Consider the following 23,965-nt stretch of genomic DNA (forward strand, 5'->3'; position numbering starts at 1 on the left):
ACTGAATTTCGAAAAATTTTGAGTGAATGAAAAATATGACCTTTAAAAATAAAACAATGAATGTATTTAAGATTCATTTCTTTATTTAATATAAAATGAAAGTTTTTTTTTTCAACAAACAAAACAGTAAAAATAATAAAACTTTAAATAGAATAATTATTTAAAATTTAAAGTCTACCCAAAAAAACGTTATATTAGTAAATAATATGAATAATGGTTAAATGTTATAAAAATATTTTATGAATAAGAATCGTAAAACCAAATTGAAAATAACTTCCCATTTTATCTTATAATCTGCTAGAAATTTATAAACCACTAAATAAAAAGAGATTAAGTATTTTTTTTTTTGCAAAATATTATTTATTCCAAAATTATTAGCTACGTGATTTTTTTTTGTAATTTTTTTGTTTTTGTTTTATAAAGAAAAAACGTTTACACTTAAAATTAATTCGTTTTGTACAATTTTCATTGGTTATTTTTATTATTTTTTCTTCTGTAAGTTAAATTTTATATTTTAAAATTACATATACAACTTATGGTGATGAAGAATAAAAATTATTATACAGAAAATAAAAAAAAAAACACATTTTTTACTGCACATAAAAATATTTTTTGTTTTTTTTCTTTCTGAATGAGTTGAGTATATCGATGCTGATTAGGAGTAGTTAATTTGTATAGTAAACATGAATTCGTATATTAGTTGAGATATTTTTTTTTTCCATTTTTTTGTAGAAAAGTGTAGAAGTTAGAAAAGTTGAAAATCCCGTCGCCGTCGGTCGGAGTTTATCACCATTTCTGCTGCTCATACCACATTGTCATATCGGTTGAAAACCACTTAGTTATATTTTGGAATCACAATACGCTTTGAATGAGCTCCCATATTCGCAATATGGGAGGCCAGGATCCTTCCTGTCTAATTTGTACTACCATCATCATGATGATGGTTATCCGTCATCATTGACTCCGAAGAAGTATTGGCAGGTTGCTGCTGCTGTGTAAACTCCACCGATATTTGAAGAACTCCATTTCCGGCGGTAAGATAATGATATCGGAGGGCGTAACAAAAAACTTGAGCCATCAACTCCCAGCAGGAATTATTTCCCAATGTATAGTCATTTAATGGAATTTTGACTTTTTTAATAACTTTTGGTTTATGCTTTTCCGCCAATTTAGCTTGATCGGGAATATAATATGCAATTGCCATTTTGTCTTTTCACTAAATTTTTTTTTTGATTTCACACAAAAAAAAAATTCAAATTTTTATTTTTGGCGCCAAATTTTATTTTCACTTCACGAAAATAAATACGAAAAAAGTTCTTATTAAGGAGGAATTATTTTACGTGTTGCCACTTCGGTGGTTCTAAACAAACTGATTGAGAAGTCCTTTAGTCAAGAGGATATAAATAAACTTGTGGAAAGCAACAGCACAGGGAATCCTTCTATATGAGAAGCCGCGAAGTCCCCGACCGAAAACGACACCCTTGTCGGGAAAAATAAAAATAATAATCCCCTCAATGAAAATCAACTGTGCAATTGAGGACACCAAGTCTGAGTCACCCTTGTGTTTATTTATTTTTTTTTTCTCTGGATTTTTGTTGAGGGGAAAACTGGGATAGAAGAAGTAACACGGCCAAATGTACATAACATTATGTATTCAAAGTGAGCGCTCCTTGAATCACTCACACTAAAAGCCTTCGTGTTTTCTATCCAGAGTCAGAAGAACCCCGAACCAACGAGACGTAGAAAAGAGGGTTGACACATATAAAATGTGTTAAACAATAAGTTTGACTTCCCCATTTATCAGCTAAAGTACGTGATGTACATTATATTTATTGAAAAAAGGTAGAAAGGTTTTTAAAGGGGGAGGTTAGGTATATTTATTAAAGTGCAGCTAGAAGCTATGTAGAATTCTCTAGAAGAGCAACAGAAACATCACAGGAGTTTGTTGATTTTCTCTGTGGGGTAGTACCTGTATATCGGGGTTGTTTAAAATATTTTGCTTGTTGCAAAGTTCAATATATTTGATAACTGTACTCTCTGTTACCAGGAATTCAGAATTATATAGGTAATTCTTATCGGGTGGTTGGAAAATTTCAAGAGAAAAGAGTGTTTTTAAATGTTTAACTTTGCTCTATAGGAAGGGGAAGTAAAATGTGAAATGTCCTTGTTAACTTAAATAGAAATTCGGGGAATATTTGGTTGTATACAATAGTATTTTGGCAGGTATTAAGAGAGTTACTTATATTGTAAGTTAAGAGAAAAAAGTAACAGTGGAAGTAAGAGGTATCTTTGTTAACTCTTTATCAGGAAATGATAAGCCAATATTGGTTAAATTTTGGCGCTAAAAATTTTCCTATCAGATAACACAATGTTAACTTCATAATTTTATTTGAGATTAAAAAATTTAATTATAATCATTAAATATTAAATACAAAAAGTACAAAATAAATACAAATAAACTTAAAAAAATTAAAGAATGTAAAAACAAAAACAAACAAATAATACGGAGAACTAGTCATTTAAAAATTTTGAAACACAGATTTTATTTTTAAAACAAATAAAAAGTTCAGTGATGTCAAAATACAGATTGTAAGACCTTCTTTTAAAATTAAGAGGGCTTCAATAAAAGATAAATATGTTCAAAATAGGATCTTCATGATTTTTTTTTATCGCAATTTTTCTAGCAGCCGTTTTGAGAAAAATGATTTTTTATAAAATTGATATTAAGGCAGCCTGTTATTTTTGATACTAAAAAATTAATTTCAATCATCTTTGTGTTAATTAAAGTTTATAAATTATCAACAAAATTTTTGTTTATTTATAATACTTTTCGATTTAAAATAAATTGTCACTGTGGCGTATGCGTAATTATTTTTATCATTTATACCTGAGTATATCTATATAATTGGACAATTTTAATCGTTTGTTTTTTTTTTTTTTGTATAGAAAGAATAAGGTATTTTTTCCCTTTAAATATTTTGTCAACGCAAAGGAAAATTCGTTAGAAAAATATTTATTCATTTCACCTTTGTTTCTACCAAGTTCAAAAAAATAAAAAAAAAACATACCTACCTTTAAAATTGTTCGTCACAGGAAAATTAAAGTTGAAATTTGTTAAAAACACAAACAAACCACATAATGTGCCTTAAATATTTTTTTGAAAAAAAAAAAAAATAAATAAATAAAAACTTTATAATTAACATAAATAAGCCCAAAATCTGTTTTCGTCAAAATAGATTTTTCAAAAAAACAAAAAAAAAAAAAAAAAAAAATACCAAAATCTTCAAATTTTAGTTTATATTAAGATATGAATATCATTAAATTTTTTCATAATTTTTATTTTATTTTTTTTTTTATTTTTATTAGTTTATAAGCTTACAGCTAATACAAAAAAATTTTATTATAAGCCTATAACAAGCTATTATGTTTATATAATAGAGTATGATTTAGGGCCAATTTTTCAATAGTCAGATAAACCTCAGATAGAGCTTATTCCTAGGAATAAAAGTTTTTTTTATATTGACATTTATTCTTCTGATAGTCTAACTGACGATTGAAAAGTCAGGGCTTAGAGAAAACAAAAATTAATTTTTAATTTCGAAAATAAAGAACATTTTTTTTTAAGAAACAATTTTAGCTCAGGGAAATTAGTCAAAATATGGGCATGAAATCGCATTTTTCGCGGGACAAAATTTTTTTCATGGAATGTGTTCGGGTGGTTGTCCTTATCATAAAAGTCAATTTGTTGGGAAAATTGGAGGTTGGGAACAGCCGCCATCTTGGAAAAGAGATTGGTATCGTTTTTATTGAATATCTCCATTGTTATTCATTTTAACAGAAAATGACAAAGGTAGGACTTATTAACAATAAAATTATCTAAAAATTGATATACAAAACAATTCCGTGAGTTGATTAAATAAAATTTTATAGTTGGTCAAAGTGCGGGTTTGTATTGCAAGGTTGGGACAAAATGACATTTTTTCATATATCTGACGAACTTTTGATTTGTTTGGATAATTCTTCAAGAATGAATTATAGTACTTATAATTACCTATAAAATGAGCCCACAATCGTTATTGTAACCATCATATTGTAGAAATAATCTAACTCCGAAACTCTCCATGTACTAGTCAAAAGTGAGAAAAAAGCTAGTTTTTTGCTAGTAGGCCGAGACAATTTTGGGAGTAGAGGTACAACCAAAATATAAGTACGCAGTTTTGCAGCCATACTCGTGTTTATGTCGATTTCAAAGGTCTAACAACTCTAATTTTGGGCTTAATACGGTTTTTGGGGGGTTAAATAACGTAAGTTTTCCAGTTAACGTGAATGGGCTAAATTTATACTATTTGAAATTATAAATATACAAGCTGATGCTCTATCATTTTTCCTAAATCTGGACACCCCAATCTTGAGGATGTGACCAATAGAACTCAAGATATAAGCCGTTTATACGATTATGTTTTAGAGGCTTTTTTGTTTCGATTTTTGTTTGTTTATTTGAATTGAAAAGCCTGATATAGTTAGTTAAAAAAGCTTATATCGTGAGTTCTATTAACCGCATAGCCGAGATTGAGGTGTCCAGATTTAGGAAAAATGATAGAGCATCAGCTTGTATATTTATAATTTCAAATAGTATAAATTTAGCCCATTCACGTTAACTGGAAAACTTACGTCATTTAACCCCCCAAAAACCGTATAAAGCCCAAAATTAGAGTTGTTAGACCTTTGAAATCGACATAAACACGAGTATGGCTGCAAAACTGCGTACTTATAATTTGGTTATACCTCTACTCCCAAAATTGTCTCGGCCTACTAGCAAAAAACTTGCTTTTTTCTCACTTTTGACTAGTACATGGAGAGTTTCGGAGTTAGATTATTTCTACAATACGATGGTTACAATAACGATTGTGAGCTCATTTTATAGGTAATTATAAGTACTAAAATTCATTCTTGAAGAATTATCCAAACAAATCAAAAGTTCGTCAGATATATGAAAAAATGTCATTTTGTCCCAACCTTGCGATACAAACCCGCACTTTGACCAACTATAAAATTTTATTTAATCAACTCACGGAATTGTTTTGTATATCATTTTTTAGATAATTTTATTGTTAATAAGTCCTACCTTTGTCATTTTCTGTTAAAATGAATAACAATGGAGCTATTCAATAAAAACGATACCAATCTCTTTTCCAAGATGGCGGCTGTTCCCAACCTCCAATTTTCCCAACAAATTGACTTTTATGATAAGGACAACCACCCGAACACATTCCATGAAAAAAATTTTGTCCCGCGAAAAATGCGATTTAAATTACTAATTTCCCTGGGCTATTTTAAGAACACAAATTAAGAAAAATATACATATTATTAGCCCAGGGAAATTAGTAATTTAAATCGCATTTTTCGCGGGACAAAATTTTTTTCATGGAATGTGTTCGGGTGGTTGTCCTTATCATAAAAGTCAATTTGTTGGGATAATTGGAGGTTGGGAACAGCCGCCATCTTGGAAAAGAGATTGGTATCGTTTTTATTGAATAGCTCCATTGTTATTCATTTTAACAGAAAATGACAAAGGTAGGACTTATTAACAATAAAATTATCTAAAAAATGATATACAAAACAATTCCGTGAGTTGATTAAATAAAATTTTATAGTTGGTCAAAGTGCGGGTTTGTATCGCAAGGTTGGGACAAAATGACATTTTTTCATATATCTGACGAACTTTTGATTTGTTTGGATAATTCTTCAAGAATAAATTGTAGTACTTATAATTACCTATAAAATGAGCCCACAATCGTTATTGTCACCATCGTATTGTAGAAGTAATCTAACTCCGAATCTCTCCATGTACTAGTCAGAAGTAAGAAAAAAGCTGTTTTTTTGCTAGTAGGCCGAGAAAATTTTAAGAGTAGAGGTATAACCAAAATATAAGTACGCAGTTTTGCAGCCATACGCGTGTTAATGTCGATTTCAAAGGTCTGACAACTCCTAAATCTGAACACCCCAATCTTGAGGATGTGACCAATAGAACTATATATGTATAAGCCGTTTATACGATTATGTTTTAGAAGCTTTTTTTGTTTAGATTTTTGTTTGTTTATTTGAATTGAAAAGCCTGATATGGTTAGTTAAAAAAGCTTATATCGTGAGTTCTATTAACCCCATAGCCGAGATTGAGGTGTCCAGATTTAGGAAAAATAATAGAGCATCAGCTTGTATATTTATAATTTCAAATAGTATAAATTTAGCCCATTCACATTAACTGGAAAACTTACGTTATTTAACACCCCAAAAACCGTATAAAGCACAAAATTATAGTTGTCAGACCTTTGAAATCGACATTAACACGCGTATGGCTGCAAAACTGCGTACTTATATTTTGGTTATACCTAAAATTTTCTCGGCCTACTAGCAAAAAAACAGCTTTTTTCTTACTTTTGACTAGTACATGGAGAGATTCGGAGTTAGATTACTTCTACAATACGATGGTGACAATAACGATTGTGGGCTCATTTTATAGGTAATTATAAGTACTACAATTCATTCATGAAGAATTATCCAAACAAATCAAAAGTTCGTCAGATATATGAAAAAATGTCATTTTGTCCCAACCTTGCGATACAAACCCGCACTTTGACCAACTATAAAATTTTATTTAATCAACTCACGGAATTGTTTTGTATATCATTTCTTAGATAATTTTATTGTTAATAAGTCTTACCTTTGTCATTTTTTGTTAAAATGAATAACAATGGAGCTATTCAATAAAAACGATACCAATCTCTTTTCCAAGATGGCGGCTGTTCCCAACCTCCAATTATCCCAACAAATTGACTTTTATGATAAGGACAACCACCCGAACACATTTCATGAAAAAAATTTTGTCCCACGAAAAATGCGATTTCATGCCCATATTTTGACTAATTTCCCTGAGCTATATGTATATTTGAAAAAACAAGTAAATACGGGTGTGACACAGTTAGTTCATTTTTTAATCCTGGTTTGTGTACTATTCACTAAAAAATTTAAAAAATAAGATATTTAGGCCAAAATACTACTTAGTGCCTAAAATAAGGTCCCTTTTTTTTAATTTCATTTTTCTTGAAAAAAAGTACAAATTATTAGAAAAACTATATTGAGTTATAAAATTAACATTATATATTTACTTTTACAAGTTTGAAACCAAAATTTGGATCGAATTGTTTACAAATCACGGTAACATTGTGGTTTATCTTGGTAATGCAGTGGTATTTAAAGTTTTAAAGCTGATTTTTGGTAATAAACTTTTAAGAATATTTAATTGAAATTAATTTTTCTGTGATTTAACTTCATGGGAGACTTACGTTGTTCCTATAGTTTCAAATAGGAATATCAGAGAGCTTAATTATATGATTTTATAAATAAAACTGAAATTTGCAGTAAAGTTATATTTTGGAAAGTAACGCAGTTGTTTGGTTTTGATCACTTTCTGTTTAAACTGTCATAATAATATAAAAATATTATACCAAACATATCGGTGCAAATGTTATTATACAATAGATTGAAGTATAACAACTCTATGTAAACTAAAATATATCAAAATATATTGATAAAAATGTCCATATTATTTTTTCACAAATCACTGTCCAAAGGGACAACTTTTTAGGCACTAAATAGTATTTTGGAACATTAAATAGATTCAACACCTAGTACATGTATTTAGTTTAATATATTTTAAAAATTACAAATTTGTAAACCGTCTTTCAACGTCACAAATTATTATAGATGTTAGGATAGGCGCACACATGCGATTTTGATCGTGCGATTATTCAGTCGCAAATTAAATGACAAGAATTTCAATGACTGTAAACACAATTTTCAAATTTTTAATCGCGGGAGGCATGTGTTTTCACAGGCATTGAAATCCTTGTGAACCATTTTTGCGACTGAATAATCGCGCGACTAAAATCGCATGTGTGCGCCTAGCCTAAAGGGTGTGACGTTAGAAAATCGATTCAGTCCGCTTCAGTGACTTTAAGAAACCATATTGTAGAATTTGATTTACAATTCGTGGATATATGTACATTAGGGCTTTCGTTATTTAGGTCTTTTTCGAGAATTAAGTTCCTAAGTAGAAAAACTGTTTCCAAAAATAAAAACAAAATCCCCACATTTTTTCAGATTTTTGTTGTGACTCTAGACGGCGAACCAAGAGGATTAAAGTTTGTTGTCATGTGAAAAAGGTATATGTTGACTTATGAGGCCATTATTTTTAGACATAGCCTTGAAGTAAAATTTTTTTTATTAGGTTCTTGTCTACGCCGTTTTCAAAACGGTATTTACAATTTTTCTATGACTTGGAGTTTATTCAGGGCATGCATGTTTTTTTTTTTTGGGTGTATTAAAGCAAGCATGAACAATAAAATAAAACCCAAAATAAACATGCATGTTCTGGCCTAACCGCTAGTCCTAGAAAAATGATTTTTACATAGGAACTTATTACGTTTCCAAAAACCTACATTTTTGAAGAAAATTTATAAAAAATTTGTATTTTTGACAATTCAAAAATGTAAAGGGTATTACTGTATTGAAAAACGCATTTAAACAATATTTAAACATTAAAGAAAACATCAATAGCTTCAAATTTCAAAAAGTTTTTGAAAACTTATAGAGTGTTAATTTCACTCATCTTTTACTCAAAAACACCTCATTTTTTTAATTCTTATATTGAGATATAAATATAAAATTTAAACTAATATGAAATTATTAAAGTAAAAAGTTAAAATATTTTAATACCATCACTTATTTTCTTTTACGTTTACTTTCATTTTTTGTCTATAGGTGGTCAATAGTAGTACATCTGGAACTATCCATAAATTACTTGATTTTTCTACAAAAATCACTAAAATTGAATGTAAGAGAAAATCAGAAATTAAAAACCACGGCTGGGGGGTCAAAGAACAACAAACGATTAATTCGAAGAAAAACCTTTTTTCATAACAAAGGTTTAGCATTTTTCAAAAAAAATCAAACTCATGCTAAAAATCAGACATTACACGACCATGGTAGAGAAGGCGAACAAATTGAATCCCTCAAATCTGTAACTTAAATTGTTAAATAGAAAATAAGAAACATTTTCGAAATCAATTTTTTGTCTTAAAAGTCTATTTTTTGAAAACAGGCCCATAACGTTTTTTTAACTTTTGTGTTATGGCAAGTCAATTACTTTGTTGGATTTTGAAATACATTATATTATGATGTATGCTTATCAATTAAAATGGATGAGTATCACCTTAAATCTAGCTTAGATACAATATTAATTTGAAAATTAATAATAAATATTTTTCACTCCTGAATTTTACACTTTATCAACTTCATCCCCTCCATTTGAATTTTTTTTTTAATCAATCTCCACGGGATACAAAATTGGAAAACCAAAATCAGATAAATTCTTAATTGCCCAGATTCTGCGTTTCACAGACCAAATGAACAACATCGAAGTATAGTCCTTTTCAACAAGTCAAACTCCCTTAAGCCCGAAATACAAAAGAAGAGTTGGAGGCAATATGCAATGGGTATACGAAATTAGCAATTTACAACTCTATTGTGTAATTGAGGCAATTTCGTTTTCTTTTTAGCGTAAAATTCAATTGAAACCAAAACGAAGTCTTCTTATAGACAAAAAGCTATGTGTTTTCCAGGGCGGTCTGGAGTAATCAAATATAAACCCATCATCCCTTGCTTCTTTATAGTCATTTGAACGTAATAATTTCCAATTGAGCAATGCGTCGTCGAGTCTTTTAATCGAAGCAATATAATCACAGAATGCGTCCACGTTGTTTTGTATATGTACCTACCACAAAAGTCCACGACCACGACAAAAAGACTATGAAGCTGATGATGATGGGCCCCAAATTGACGGCTTTTTAATGAATTCATAGGCCTGCACCAGTATCGCCCCCAGGGACTCAAATATACACCATCGCATCGCAACCACCTGCCATACAGATCCAATGAAGCATATTTGTACTCTCTGCCAACTTTGGTCCACGACAGAATGTCTCTGAAGTAATTATTATCTCTCTCCCTCTTCCACTGGACGATCCAATGATGATGAAATAGTAGTTTACAAGTGGTTCCTACCCTACAACACATCCTTCCTATAATACAACTCGAGCTATACAACATCCTTTTTGGAGTAGGTACAGTCAAAGATAATTGCGGTATTGAGAGCAGCTACCTAAAAAGGTCCTGCACCGAGATAGCAATTACTCATACATGGACAATTCCACAAGTGAATTTAATTTTAATTACTCAGAGACATTGCAATTTATGTCCTTTATATCCTGTGTATCCTCTTTCTCCTCGACATATAATCATCTCTTCGTCATTTTCTGTTTTGTTCCAATTTATGTTTACTTTTGGTTCGAGTTCGAGTTGTCGTAGGTCATTCAACTTGTTGTTATTCCCTTTTATTGTGTATATGTGTATTTTTTTTTGTATATGTGTATGTTATCCTTATCAAAGGATTTTCAGGTTGCAGCAAGCAAATAAAACAGGAAAAAAAAATGCAAATTACTTTTGTCGTTGCCATTCAATTTAATGCTTGTATCCGGAGAGAGGATATTTTTTCACAGCATTTCAACACTCTCTCATGCTCAACTCAGCTCGACGCTAGCATCCCTTGACAGTTAGGATGATTAAAAAAAAAAAAAGTGAACAGGAATCAGTATTTTTTTTTTTTTTTTGTATACAAACTTTTCTGTTTGCTGCATTTCAAATGCAGATTTATCTGGCTGAAGGAGCAATCATCCAGTGAAAAAAAAAATAAAAAAAAATTCTACCTTAACCCTGATGGGTTCTTTCGTTGAATTCCCCATTTTTCTTTTGAGAGGGCTCTTGTTGCTCTGTGTAAATGGAAATAAAATGTGCCAACAGAATGTCAGTGGGTAAATGGAGCATTGCATTCGGCAGCAGTCATTTGGAGAAAATCACATTTTAATTTACAAAACAAAAATAAAGTAAAACATAACAATTACTTTTCTGAGTAATTAACTGAAAACAAAGAAATTCTTGAATCAATGGAGCATTTTATAAAAATGAAAAAAAAAATGTTTATTGCTAATAAACAAGTGAAAGTTTTATAAAGTGCTCTTATGAAGCTTTGCATTCGTAAAAATGTAGAATTTACGCCTAGATCAAATAATTTTAAAATTGAATAGATCTCAAAACGCTGTATACCATTTAATTAACTGTATACCAAAGAACTTTTTTGAAAACCAAATTTTCAGAAATTCTTCACTAAATATATAGTATGCTATTCTTAAGAAATTATCATTTTTCTAAATTTTCTAATTTTCATAAAATTGATTTTTCAAAAAAATAATGAAATATTTAAAAAAAAATTTTAAGTTATTTCTTTTGTGATCGTCTTTCGATAAATTATTCCAGTTTTAGCAGGATAAAAGTACAACATTTTCTTTAAAAAATAAAAAAAAAATTTAATGCTACAGCTACTCAAACGCTTCTGAATAAAAATGTTGGTGAAATCAGTTTAATCATTTAAGATAAAGTCAAAATCATGAAAATGGTATCATGGTTTAAAGAAAAACTTACATAATAATTTTCTTATAACGATTTAATTATATTTCTTTTATGAAATCACTATAGAGGAGCAATAAAAAAGTTTATTTACTGCAATTTCGCTTTCAAATAAACTTTACTCCTTAAATAATAATTATTTTAAGGCTATTTTTAGGAGTGACTTAGTCCACTTTCATAATTAAGGGTACATATGTTAACCTGGCCTGAAAAATAATAACATTAGAAAATGTACGATTCTGCACATTTTTTTTCTGAGTGTAGTCTTTAAAAAAAAAAGAAAAAATATTATTTTATTGATACGAAATAAACTCTTATGACAAGTGTAAGATAATGATTCATAAAATAACCTACACAAAATTCAAAGACAATCTTTCATTGGTTCAAATAAAATTCTACCCATCGATTTGAAAAAGATGGTTTTTGGCGAACATCGTTTTTTTAAGTTTTGGGAAAGTCATATTTTTGACCATTATGTTTTCCTTAAAACTTTATATTTGATTTGACTATTTTTGCACAGAGTGTAAGATACTAATCGAGGCCAACTAATTTTTCTAACATTCTCTTTAAAGATAGAATTTAATACAGATTCAGAAGAATAACAGATTTGAAAAATATGTAACCTTAAATAAAACAACATAAATATAAGAAAAAGAATAGTTATAGGACCATTAACTTATCGTCACTCGAAAATAACAAATCGTATCCCAAAACAATTCAAATTTGACATAATTATGCAAAACGATCAGTGTGCATCCTATTGAATTAATTTCAATCTCATTTCAAAGTTAAGAAATCAAAAATATGCAAAAATAGCCGAATATGGAAACTATTATCTTCCATGGAAAATTTGAATGAAAATTGAATTTTAAACGGGATCACAAAGTCATTTGTGAATAATATTTCATAATATGAAGAATTATACAATCATTTTATCACGAGGTGTGTTAAATTCTGAAAAGCTTTGTTTTAAACCTCGACAGCCGTTTTTTTTACGGAAACACAATTATCTTAATATTATGAACATATTTCTGTCTTTCACAACTTATACAAGATATATTCATTTAAATCCAAATAAATTTTGTATTTTCATTTTATTTATCTCAAATATCTTCCTTTATTTATATAAGACTTTGTAATTTTTGAGTGACGAAAAATTTGAAACTAACACTTTTATTTATTTTAGATTTTAGACTTTTTTCCTCACGGTTATTACACATTTTTAAGTTTTAATTTTTCGGACTAATAATTTTGAGTTTGGGAGTAACGAAGTTTCCTTATGAGGCAGACGAAATTTTAAGAACAAAATTAAGAAAAAAATAAAAAAAGCATAAAATAAAAATAATCAATTTTACTTCACGAAGCACATAGGAGTATTGTCATCAAAAACCTGGCCATAATTATTTTTCATGGTTTTTGTTATTATTTCTGTTTAAAATGAGTATTCCTACAAGAAAATACAATATAAACCTAGTTTTTGTTATTTTTTTACCAAAAACTAAAAAAATTGATTAATACAGGCCATCCTGTATTAATACACTCCGCCTGTCTACATTTTTTTTCTCAAATTTTTTTCCTCATCCCTAATACGCAATTCTCAGTTTCTCTCTTTCCCAACCTTAATTAAGATCACCCAAAATAAAATACACTAATAACATCAGTAAGTTTAATTTAAAAATAAAAAGCGTTGCATAAAGTAAGGAGTAGGTATTTTCTATCAGAAAGTTAAAAACTACTTGACCCTCGATTCTCTAAAGAGCACCTAAGAGCACCCAATTTGTGTTGCATTGTGTTAAAGAATATATAAACTAACTCATAAGTTCTAATTCATCGCAGAATAACGGGGTATACTAAAACAAAATCATTAAAGTTCAAATAATAACTTACCAAAAATATCAAGTTTTTAGATACTAGTTCTAATATCGTTAATAAATAACTGAAGAAGAATTCTCCATTTAAATTTTTTTAGATTTCTATCACAACACTTCGATATCGCATATAGAATAACACTTACCAAAATACATCGCATTCAAATAAAAATGAGGTAGATGTAACAGTTAACTTTGAACTCAATTTTTAACAAGACACGACCGAAAAACAAAAAAATGAGTAGGTACAGCATATTGACACATGTTTATTTTGCACCCACTTTGCCAAACTTTTTGGTGTCAATTTAGATTTTCAGAAAATCGACTTATGTCCAGGTTTTTACTGCAAATACTCCTTTGTGCGAAGATAGGAACAATAATTAAATCAAGTTTTCTTCTCAGCTCTTTCGTTTTTGAATTTTTCAGAAGACTTTGGCTTCAAATTTTTAAATTTTACTAGATTTTTGGAATAATAACTTAATATAAACTTAAGTAAAGCTACATAATTTATTTGTATTATCAAATACATATAATCCTCTTTTCAAACTTGTGGAAAAGAATTGAATCTTGAACAGAACTTTACCTCGCAGATCAGTTTTAGTTTCCACTGTTTGTTTTTCTAATTAAGCATAGACACATTTTCTTCTTGTTTAAGTTGCTTATTTAATGATAGCTTTAAAAAATGCTTATTTTATCAACTATATTCAAATGTGCTACAGAACCCATCGCAACTGTCCTATCATCTCATTTAATAAGCCGTACGAAGATAAAAATGTGCACCTATCAACAAAGAAATACAAAAAAAAATCATGCCCCCTTTTGTTTTTTCTTTCACTGAAGTGGAAGTATTCAGAGGTTAGATTATAAAGTCGCCACAACTTGAATACATCTTCTACACCCAGAGCCTTGTTATAAACCTGGTGAAGCTGATGAAAATGAAGAAAAAGGACTGAAAACAAAAAAATAAAAACACTTCAATGGCAATCCACTACCAGTTATGCGGGTGATTTCTTTCGCTTTTTCCATTTATATGACCAACATCGTCCTTAGTAGTCATTGTTTGGTGGTGATTTAATCCTCCTTCTCCATTTACTCTGTTATCCGCTTTAGTTTTCATCCCACAAGTGATTGTCGAGTTGAGAAAGGAAAAATGATAAAAAAAAATGAAGTGAATCACATTTTATATCTTTGGGGTATATTTCTAATTAAGAGAAGAACTTTTCGTCGAATAGCTCCTAGAGTGGTGCTTCTCGGTTTTGCTGATTCCCCATCAATACGGTTTACCAAGCGCAAGCATCCTTCCTTTTTTGCTGGAGTGCGCGCCCGCAGAAACCATCAACATAGTTCCAACAATATGAAATGGGTACGAAGAAGACTGCTCCATCAGTCATATCATTATTTTATGCAAGGCGAGTGAGTAGGTTGGTTGGTTTCTATCTTCTCAATTCTCCATCCCCAAGGGAATTAATGTAGATTTAAATATTTGCATTTGTACTTGCGGAACGCTTAAAGTATAAATAAGAGTTTCTCAGCAACTCTTCCAGTTCTATCCAGTGATATAGTTTTATATGCACTTTTCTTATAATAAAAAAAAATATATATAAAAAATGAAAGGGTTAGCTGTGGAACATGGCAAAAATAAACTTTACGGTTGAGAAAAAACTTTAAAATTCAATCTTTGGGGATGTTTTTCTTTTCATTCTTCATTAAGTATTCGTAAAATGCATGCTGCACAGAATACCAGAGAATATAAGAAGGAAAAAAAAACTACAGCTCAGGAAATTGCATGAAGGTGGCATTCACCTTGAATGAGAATGTTAGCTATCCTCACCACATTTTTTTTAGTGTTTGTTTTTTATAGTGCATCAGCAAGGGATATTATTCTCTCATCCTTTTAAGGGGTTTCTGTTTCTATAGAGGTTTAAGACGTATATTTTATACGATATAGTTTTTTTTGGTTTCTTTGGAAAATTTGAAAACTTAATTCGAAAACTTTTTATTGCACTTTGATTAGTTTAGTTGTGTTTGCTTGTCGAATTTTCAGTACAAGAAGCCGCAGAAATTGCATTAAAAATTTATATGCTCAAATATTCTTGTGGGAATTTTTAGAAATAACTTTGGAGTAAGTTTTAATTCTTTTTCTTAAGCCAATTGATGTGTAAATGAAAGCTACACCGCAAGTAATTAGTTACTTAACTAATGAGCTGTGTCCACATTTTTGAATAAATTGAAAAAACGAAAAATGCCTTAAAAAATAATTGTAAATTGAAACCTTATCATAAATTAAAAAAAAAAATAATTTCTTTAAACAGAAGATGTTTTTATAATTTAAGTTTCTTTTAAAATTTCTTTTTTGACTTCAAGAAAGAAAATATAACTAAAACCTCTGTGAAAAAAAACATGATACACTGATGAAACTCGGGATGAAGGTTGAAAATAAATCAGGAACAAAGAATCTTTAAAGTTTGTAAAAATATTTTTTGTGAAATTTTTGTAGGTGTTTTGTTTTGTGTAAGTATCGTAACAGCTGACGTAAATTTTGTTAATTTTTTAAAGTAGCTGAAAAAGTTTCTTTTGCTATATAAGAACTCAAAATTCTAAAGAGTCTAAAAAATTATCTTAATTCAAAGGGTGTTTTTTTTTTTTTTTTTGACAAATGATAAAATTCAGAATTAGTACCACAAAAACTTGGACAAAAATGGTACCCCAAGGAAAATTGGTTGAAATGTTTCATTTAAAACAGATATATAAGCAGTCTAAAAAAATATTATAGGTGAAAGGGTGTTTTTTTGTGAAAAGGAATATTCCCGACATGTCTTATAAAATCAATATTATAAAATGGTACCCGCATACGAAATATGTATGAAAAAAGTTGTCTTTCCTTGGGAATTACGAATTAAATAAGTCTATATTTTTTTGTTCATGCGAAAGGGTGTGTTTTTGAGGTGTAGTGAAAATATAGGTCTATTAAAAAAAAAAATAAGAAACAATAATGATACCCTGTTGAGATTCAGCGATTACGTTAATTTTGAGATTGGAAACGAGAATATAAAGTGTCTATGGGCCAAAATACTAAAAAAATGTCCATTTTTTTCAATTTCATTTTTCTTAAAGAAAAAGTACAAATTAAATTACTAGAAAAACTATATTAAGTTACTTTTACAAGTTTGAAAACCAAATTTGGATCGAATTGTTTACAAATAACGCAGTGGTATTTATAGTTTTAAAGTTGATTTTTGGTAACACAATGCAATAAACTATAAGATTATTTAATTTTTCTTCATAACAGACTTACGTTGTTCCTATAGTTTCAAATATTATTTATTAATAGATTAACGTATAACCATTCTATGTCAACTAAAATATATGAAAATATGTTGATAAAAACGTCCATATTTTTTTTTTGCAAAATTCACTGTCCAAAGGGACAACTTTTTAGGCACTAAATAGTATTTTGGCCAAAACCTAATTGAGCCATCACGAAACCAAGTAAACTTGTCCAATTATGTTATGTTGAGTAAAAATTAAATCGGCAAAAATTGGTCAATTACAAAAGGTTACGCATACACCACAGTGACCATTTATACAATATATAATAAATAAATATAAGCCGTGTTTTATTGGTACTCAGTATTTTGCTAAACGGTTTTTGTTGATTAGACTGTTGAATAGACTGTTGAAAATACAAAGTTATTTGGAATTCATTCTTTTATCAATTTTTCTCAAAAACGACTCATATATAATTTCGATGAAAAAAAAAATATTTTACCTTTTTTAAAATACTTACGATTATCTTGAAGTGAAATATTTTTTTTTTTTTTTTCAAAAAATCTACAGCCTATCAAAAACGGTCTCTTAAATTAAAACTTTTTTGTGAACCACTTAAACGATTACAACGAATTTTTAAGGAACACTTTACGTTTCCTTAAAATTATTCAAATCCAAAATTAAGAAAAAGTTTTTTTTAGAATTAAAAAAAAATGGAAACTTGATTTTTCCAAAACGAATAAGTGTAACGTTACTGTTCTTTTCCTAAATGTTACCAATATTTGGAAAAGCTTATTTTTGTCAATTTCGTATTAAAATTTATTTATTTAAACACGTCCATATTATTATTTCATTATATTCAACAAAATAGCTAACCATTGTTCTTAGAAGTTTAAAAGTGATTTATAATTATTTTGAGGCTTGTAATGAAGTCTAATTTATTATTAAATTTTTCCAATCGTAGTTTATAAGGTATTACTAGCTGACCCGGCGGACTTCGTTCCGCCATTTCTTGTATTTATTTCTAATTTTCGACTCTTTCAAATGAAAAAGAGGATAAAAACTTGAAAAGTTCATAAAATGAGTTTAAAAATATTAACTTTTAAACTTCTAGCAAAAGTGGCCTATGCAAAATACTCATGCATGCGCATGATTAAAACCTATATTTCCTATAAGTTTAAGATTTTTTGCAGACTTTTAAAAATTCCAAAAAAATAAAAGACTACTCAAAAATGTCCCTAAAAATTAGTTGTTTTTCAAAAATTTTTATTTCAAAATACAGGGCCTATTAAAAAAATCCGTATTAGACCCCTAATTTTTTTTTTTAATATCTTTCTAATAGTGTAACTCAAATTTCTGTGCAAAATTTTGCGTACCTGTAATTAGTGTTTTGTCGAAGGTCTATGACTGCAACAAAACCTTCACAACTTGGTTCTGAAATTTTTTTGAATATTTTTAATACCGTTTTTAACTACTATTGAATAAATTTGTCTATTGAAAAAAAAGTCAACTCTTTACGATTTACCGTTTAGAAAATAGCGTCTTTTTTCAATGTCGTGTTACCCCTATTTACCCTATAAAATCTTAAATTTTTTTTGCCTTAAACCTTCTCCTCTTATGTCTCTTTGATTTAAAAAAAAATTAAAAAAATAAGTCAGTCGGTGTGGCCGGTTAGCAACCGTACCTACACAAAACCAAACTTTAATATATATAATAGATTTTTAGGGTTATTGTCATGTATATTTTCTTAATTTAAAAACGATGTTTTTGAAGTGCTTGAATAATGAACAATTTACTAAAATCTTATCAAAATGTTTAAAACTTCAAATAATATTGCATACAAAAAAAAAACTTAACTATAGAAGTTAGCACTTTAAAAGCGCTTCACGCCGACGACGTCAGATTCCGATAAAAAGTTTGTTACTAAAGTAGGAATAATAACCGAGTTCCCAAATGAGACAAAAATGTTACATTGCTCTAATGTTGCTACAGATTAACACATTTAATGAAAAATTTTTGTCTGTGGGTTGATACACAATATATGTATTTGTATGAAAGTTTCTGTCAGTCCTTTGTTTCTCCTTGGACTACAATATTGTATTGGTTTCATATTTTTCAAAAAAAAAGAAACCATCATCATCAATTCTTTTATTCTTTCAAAAAAGTGTTTGAAAGAACACTTCCCTTTGAATTTTGTGCAAACAAACAAATCCAAAAAAAAAAAACTTTTCTCTTTTTTTTTTGTGTACATGAAGTATGCACACTCGAAAGGGTCATTATTACTTGAAAAATGTATCTAGATACACAATCGCTTGCTAAATGCGTGAAGTTTACATCTTCAGATACAACAATTTCATCCATACGGGCCAGGCAAGGCACACTTAAAAATTAACAGAGACGACGACACAACAACAGAAAAAGAAGACCAGATTGATGAAAAAGTGTCGTAGACATTGTCAAGTGTGTGCTTCTAGAAGAGCCTTCCGTTTGCCTTTGCCGTGTCATCATATTATTATATTCAAGAAGAAGAAGAACAGACTTTTGTTCCTTTTTATTTGTACTTTTTTTTTTGTTTTCCACAACTCACCCGTAGCTCAGGTTAGAAATTGAGAGAGAAGACTAAAAATGTATTCATTCTGGTTTAAAGGACAGAGGAGATGGAGATGGTACACTCTTTTGTGGTTCAAGACCAAATAACAGAAAAACACACAGGACCATCAGGAGCCGTTTTTCTTTCTTTCATTCAATTGTGCCAGGGTAACGAAAGCCAAAGGTATATACACGCAATGGTACTTAAAAGGTCTTCAGTTTCACGACACAATCAAAATATAAAAAAAAAACCTAAAGACCAAACGAAGAAGAAAACAAATTGTACATGATCACGACGACGATGATGACGATGAAGACGACAATGACGCGAATGCGAGGATGTCATTCATTTCAAGGGTCGCAACAGGGACCTGAAATTGATTCCTTATGCAAATTTTAGTGCCCAAATTTGCAGAGCTATAGGTTGCCACTGTGTGTTTGAATTTGAAGCTCTTATGGATTGTTTTGTTGCTTCCTTTTTTCAGCCACACCGCGACGAGACTTTTCTTCTTTTTTTTCATTTCGTATATTTTTTAAGATTACTGTGACTAAATTGTACTTGGGATTTAATCACTTGAAAAATATTCAAATGATTGTGGAGATGGCATTCAATCGTGAGTGAGTCCTTTCTTTTTCGTCCTCATTTCGTTCATGATGATGATGGTTCCACATGGAAAGATGATGATTGTATGAATTTGTTATATGCGGGTTCTCGATTTCGCCAACCAACTGACTGACTTGAATTGAAAATGAAGACCAGAAATGCGTTGTAATTGAAGATTGAAGGAGCTTGCTGAGATGCTCACCTCAAATCACATCCTTGTTTGGTTTTTTTTTTTCTTACTTCAATTTAATCTTTTATTTTTTTTTTTTATGGAGGGTCTGTTATAAATTATTTTCAATTTCAAAAAAAATTGTTGTTGTTGTAATTTGTTATCTTATAATTTTATTCAAATATGCATTGGCAGAAAAGTAGACAGCATTTTCTTGTTTCGATTGTTAGCAATTGAAAACAGTATAATTGTGTAAAAGCAGTCCTGTGGAATTTATCACTGACGTCGTCATTTTTTTCGATATTTTCTTGAATGCATTGAAGGGTCTTTTGGGATTTGAAAAGAAAAAAAAGTTTAAATACCACCTTTTTTGTGTGTTCAGATAGGTATAATGACATTGGGAAATGTAATCTATACAATTACTTTATTTCTTACAAATGCGTTATTTGCATTATTCAAATGAAATTTTGTTTTTCTTATTTTGAATGAAACTAATGGGTATATGAGGTAAAACTAATGGAAGAAGATAAGAAGATTAATATCACTGGTTTAGAAAAAAAAAAAAGATATTGAACTAAGGAAATGCAATAAAAAAATTTTGTCTCACAGATATGTCTTCCTTATCATTAATAACTAAACGAAGAGAACAATAATTTTAGGATCAAAGATAAAATATATTTATATCAGTTCTGATACAAAGATAGCGAAAAAGTGTGGGTACAAAAAATATTCACTTTATATTTTGTTTGCATTCTTAACCGGAATTGACACAATTGCTTTGAATATGACCGCACTTACAGTTTAAACTTGTTACATTGACGTTCTTTCATCTTCTCCCGATATCCTTGAACGAACTCGAACATTGAGTGAAAATGCTTTTGCTCATCACTAATATTTTGAATCATAGGTTTGCCTCTCCATACTTATTATCTAAAAAAGAGAAGAAAGAGAGTTTTTATTGCAGGAATCCATAGGTTATAAAAGAGCCATTTTTGTTTTCTTCAATAGGTATTGGTCAAAATCATGGAAGTGGAAAATTTGATGTCCAGGCATTTTTTCAAATCAAAATAACATTAAATTTAAGGTTTTTTCTCATTTACCATATATATTTCGGTTAGAAAATTAACCGTCATTCCGGGAACGCTTGTTTTGGGGTATATTTGAATTTAAATTATATTTTTTTGTTGGAATTATGATCGAAAATCGAGGTCACATAAAAATAAATTTAGGTCAAAACGTCATTTCCAGGAAGGCATTTTTTGCATTTTTTGGATATTTTTAATCAGTATCCTATCGAAGTATGGCTTTTTATCAAAAAAGTTACCAAAAACCAAAAGAAAAAGTTTCATATGGCACAGTAAAGTGCGGTTTTGAAGAGATCAACACCATTTCGAGGAACGTTTTTTCTAGTACCTACTAATTATTGGGGTTTTGCGGTAAATTGAAAAATATACATTTTTGTGCTCTGCCTGTTCATGAACCAACATAATATTACAGCTAAAGCGAACATTTGAGCATGAAATTTGTATCATTAAACAAAGTTAATTTTTTAAAAATTTGATCATCGAAATTTTCCACCTCCATGATTTTGATCCGTATTCATATTTCGTAAACTTAGCAAAATTTTGATATTGCATTTAGATTTTTTTTTTGTAGAAAATTAAATTTATTATCAGAATAATGTTTTTTTTTTTTTTTAATTGAAAACAATTTCATACCAAAACATTTGACCGAGTACATTTTGAGAGTGGATGTATAACCAATTAAATAGTTTTACGTTTAAAAAAAAAGAGGTTGTCTGTAAAGCCGGTTTACGGACGATGATTTTACGTGATAACGTCGTAAGAAAACAGGTCGTGTGCTTTTGTTTAAAATGAGTCAATTGAAGCGTTTACTTATTTCAAACAATCATAATTTACAAGAAAAAGCTAAAAAAAATACCTTTTTTATTTTCTCATTACATTAATTTTTTTATTTTAAAAGCTTACAAAAAACATTATGCCAAGTATTTCTTCTTAAGAATAAAACTATTTTAAAATTTTTACAATGCGCAAAAAGTATAAAAATAATTTATTGAAAACAATCATTTTGTATCTTTTATCTTAATTCTATTTTTTTCCCTAACAACCTATAAAATATTTTATTATTTTATACCATCTGAAAGCTTAAGGGGTAATAACACCTTGTAAACCATGAAATCCAGCGTCATATTCATCAGCGTATAAACCAAAGAAGAAATATTATTTTCTTTTGGTGTTTGTTTAGTTTAATTAAGTATATTAATAGGTAACAGAATAGGCTAGTGTTAATTTTTTTTAATGATGTGAAATTTCAGGATGATAGTAAAATCCTGTGCTCCCATCGGGCGACCAACTAACTCCTACAGTTTTAAACCGATTGGGCTGAAATTTTGTGTGGAGGTTAAAAATACTATTCTCTATACGTACGTAGGATTTTTTTGAAATATTAAAATTTAAGGATTTTATGGTCTTTTTTTAAACGAATTTTGTTTTTGGAATGAAATAATTTTTTTAAACTAATGCCATTTCTTTAAAAATTAATATTTCAAAAAAATCCTACGTACTTCACTAGAAAATAGTATTTTTAACCTCCACACAAAATTTCAGCCCAATCGGTTTAAAACTGTAGGAGTTAGTTGGTCGCCCGATGGGAGCACAGGATTTTACTATCATCCTGAACTACACCGCCATTTAAAAAATTTCACATCATTAAAAAATTTAACATTAGCCTATTCTGTTACCTATTAATATACTTAATTAAACTAAACAAACACCAAAAGAAAATAATATTTCTTCTTTGTTTTATACGGTGATGAAAATGACGCTCGATTTCGTTGTTTACAAGGTGATATTACCCCTTAATGTCTTAGCTCAAAATATATATATCGATCAGGTCTATGAGACATCTACAAAAAGAGCTAGAATTTTTTGAACTCGATCAAATTTCATTAAAAAAGGCAAAAAAAAAACATTTATTTTTATGTTCTCAGGCTATGGAATCAATTTTTTTGTTTGAGGTTTTTCGCAAGTTTCTTGATTTAACATTGTGTAGCTTGTAGTTAGTCTACCGTTATGTGTGATATACCAAATGAAAGGTAATTGTATCAGGATGCTCATAAAAGTTTAATAAAATTTCTATCTGCTCTTTGTCAAAAGTAATAACTTGTTTAATTCTAAAATTTTATTTTACCGTTATCTCAAAATTGTGTTTACGAAAATGTATCTATTAAAGAAAAAAAGATAAAAATAAAAAACGATGAAAATCGGTTAAAAACGGTGAAAAAACTTGTCTTTTAAAAACTTGTTTCTTCCGTTATTCAATCAAAACTCACTAAACGTTTTCAAGTTTTTGCAAATGAATGCATAAGGCCAAAACCTACATGTCCTATAAGTTTGAGATTTTTTGAATGCTCCAAAAAAAAGCTAAAAATCAAAAATTATACCCAAAAAAATTACCCAAAAATACCCCTAAAAAACAAGGTGTTTTTCAAAAATTCATATTTCGAAACGCAGAGTGTTGGAAAAAAATCCGTTTCAGACCCCTAATTTTTTTCCCCTCATCTTTCACCTGGCATCTTTATAATTGTCAAAAAAAATTTCCTTTACCCAAAATCATCATTTTGTCATAGCCCCAACACTTGTACAACATTCAATTAAAACGTTATAGCTTAGTTTAAAATTTTTTTGGAATTTTTTCTTAAATGCAGTTATTCTTAAATTAGTCTCATCTATATATAGCAAAAAAAATCAATTATCTACGACTTTGCGTTTAGATTTTAGCCCAAATTTTATCTTTCCGTGTTACCCCTGTTTACCCTATTAAATGACGGAATTTTTAAAAATCCTTCATTTGGATTAAGCTTTAAGT

At 29.1% G+C, this 23,965-nt stretch overlaps 1 protein-coding gene across 1 annotated transcript; it reads right to left on the reverse strand.

Annotated features, from left to right (window-relative positions):
• Positions 1-694: 694 nt before the first annotated feature.
• LOC129917836 (cell death protein Grim-like) lies at positions 695-1,204 on the reverse strand. The gene has a single exon (XM_055998015.1). It carries the CDS (start codon positions 1,202-1,204, stop codon positions 914-916), a length of 291 nt encoding a protein of 96 aa, XP_055853990.1. The 3' UTR covers positions 695-913.
• Positions 1,205-23,965: the final 22,761 nt, after the last annotated feature.

Source organism: Episyrphus balteatus, chromosome 4 (assembly GCF_945859705.1).
Source record: "Episyrphus balteatus chromosome 4, idEpiBalt1.1, whole genome shotgun sequence".
NCBI classification, from domain to species: Eukaryota; Metazoa; Arthropoda; class Insecta; order Diptera; family Syrphidae; genus Episyrphus; species Episyrphus balteatus.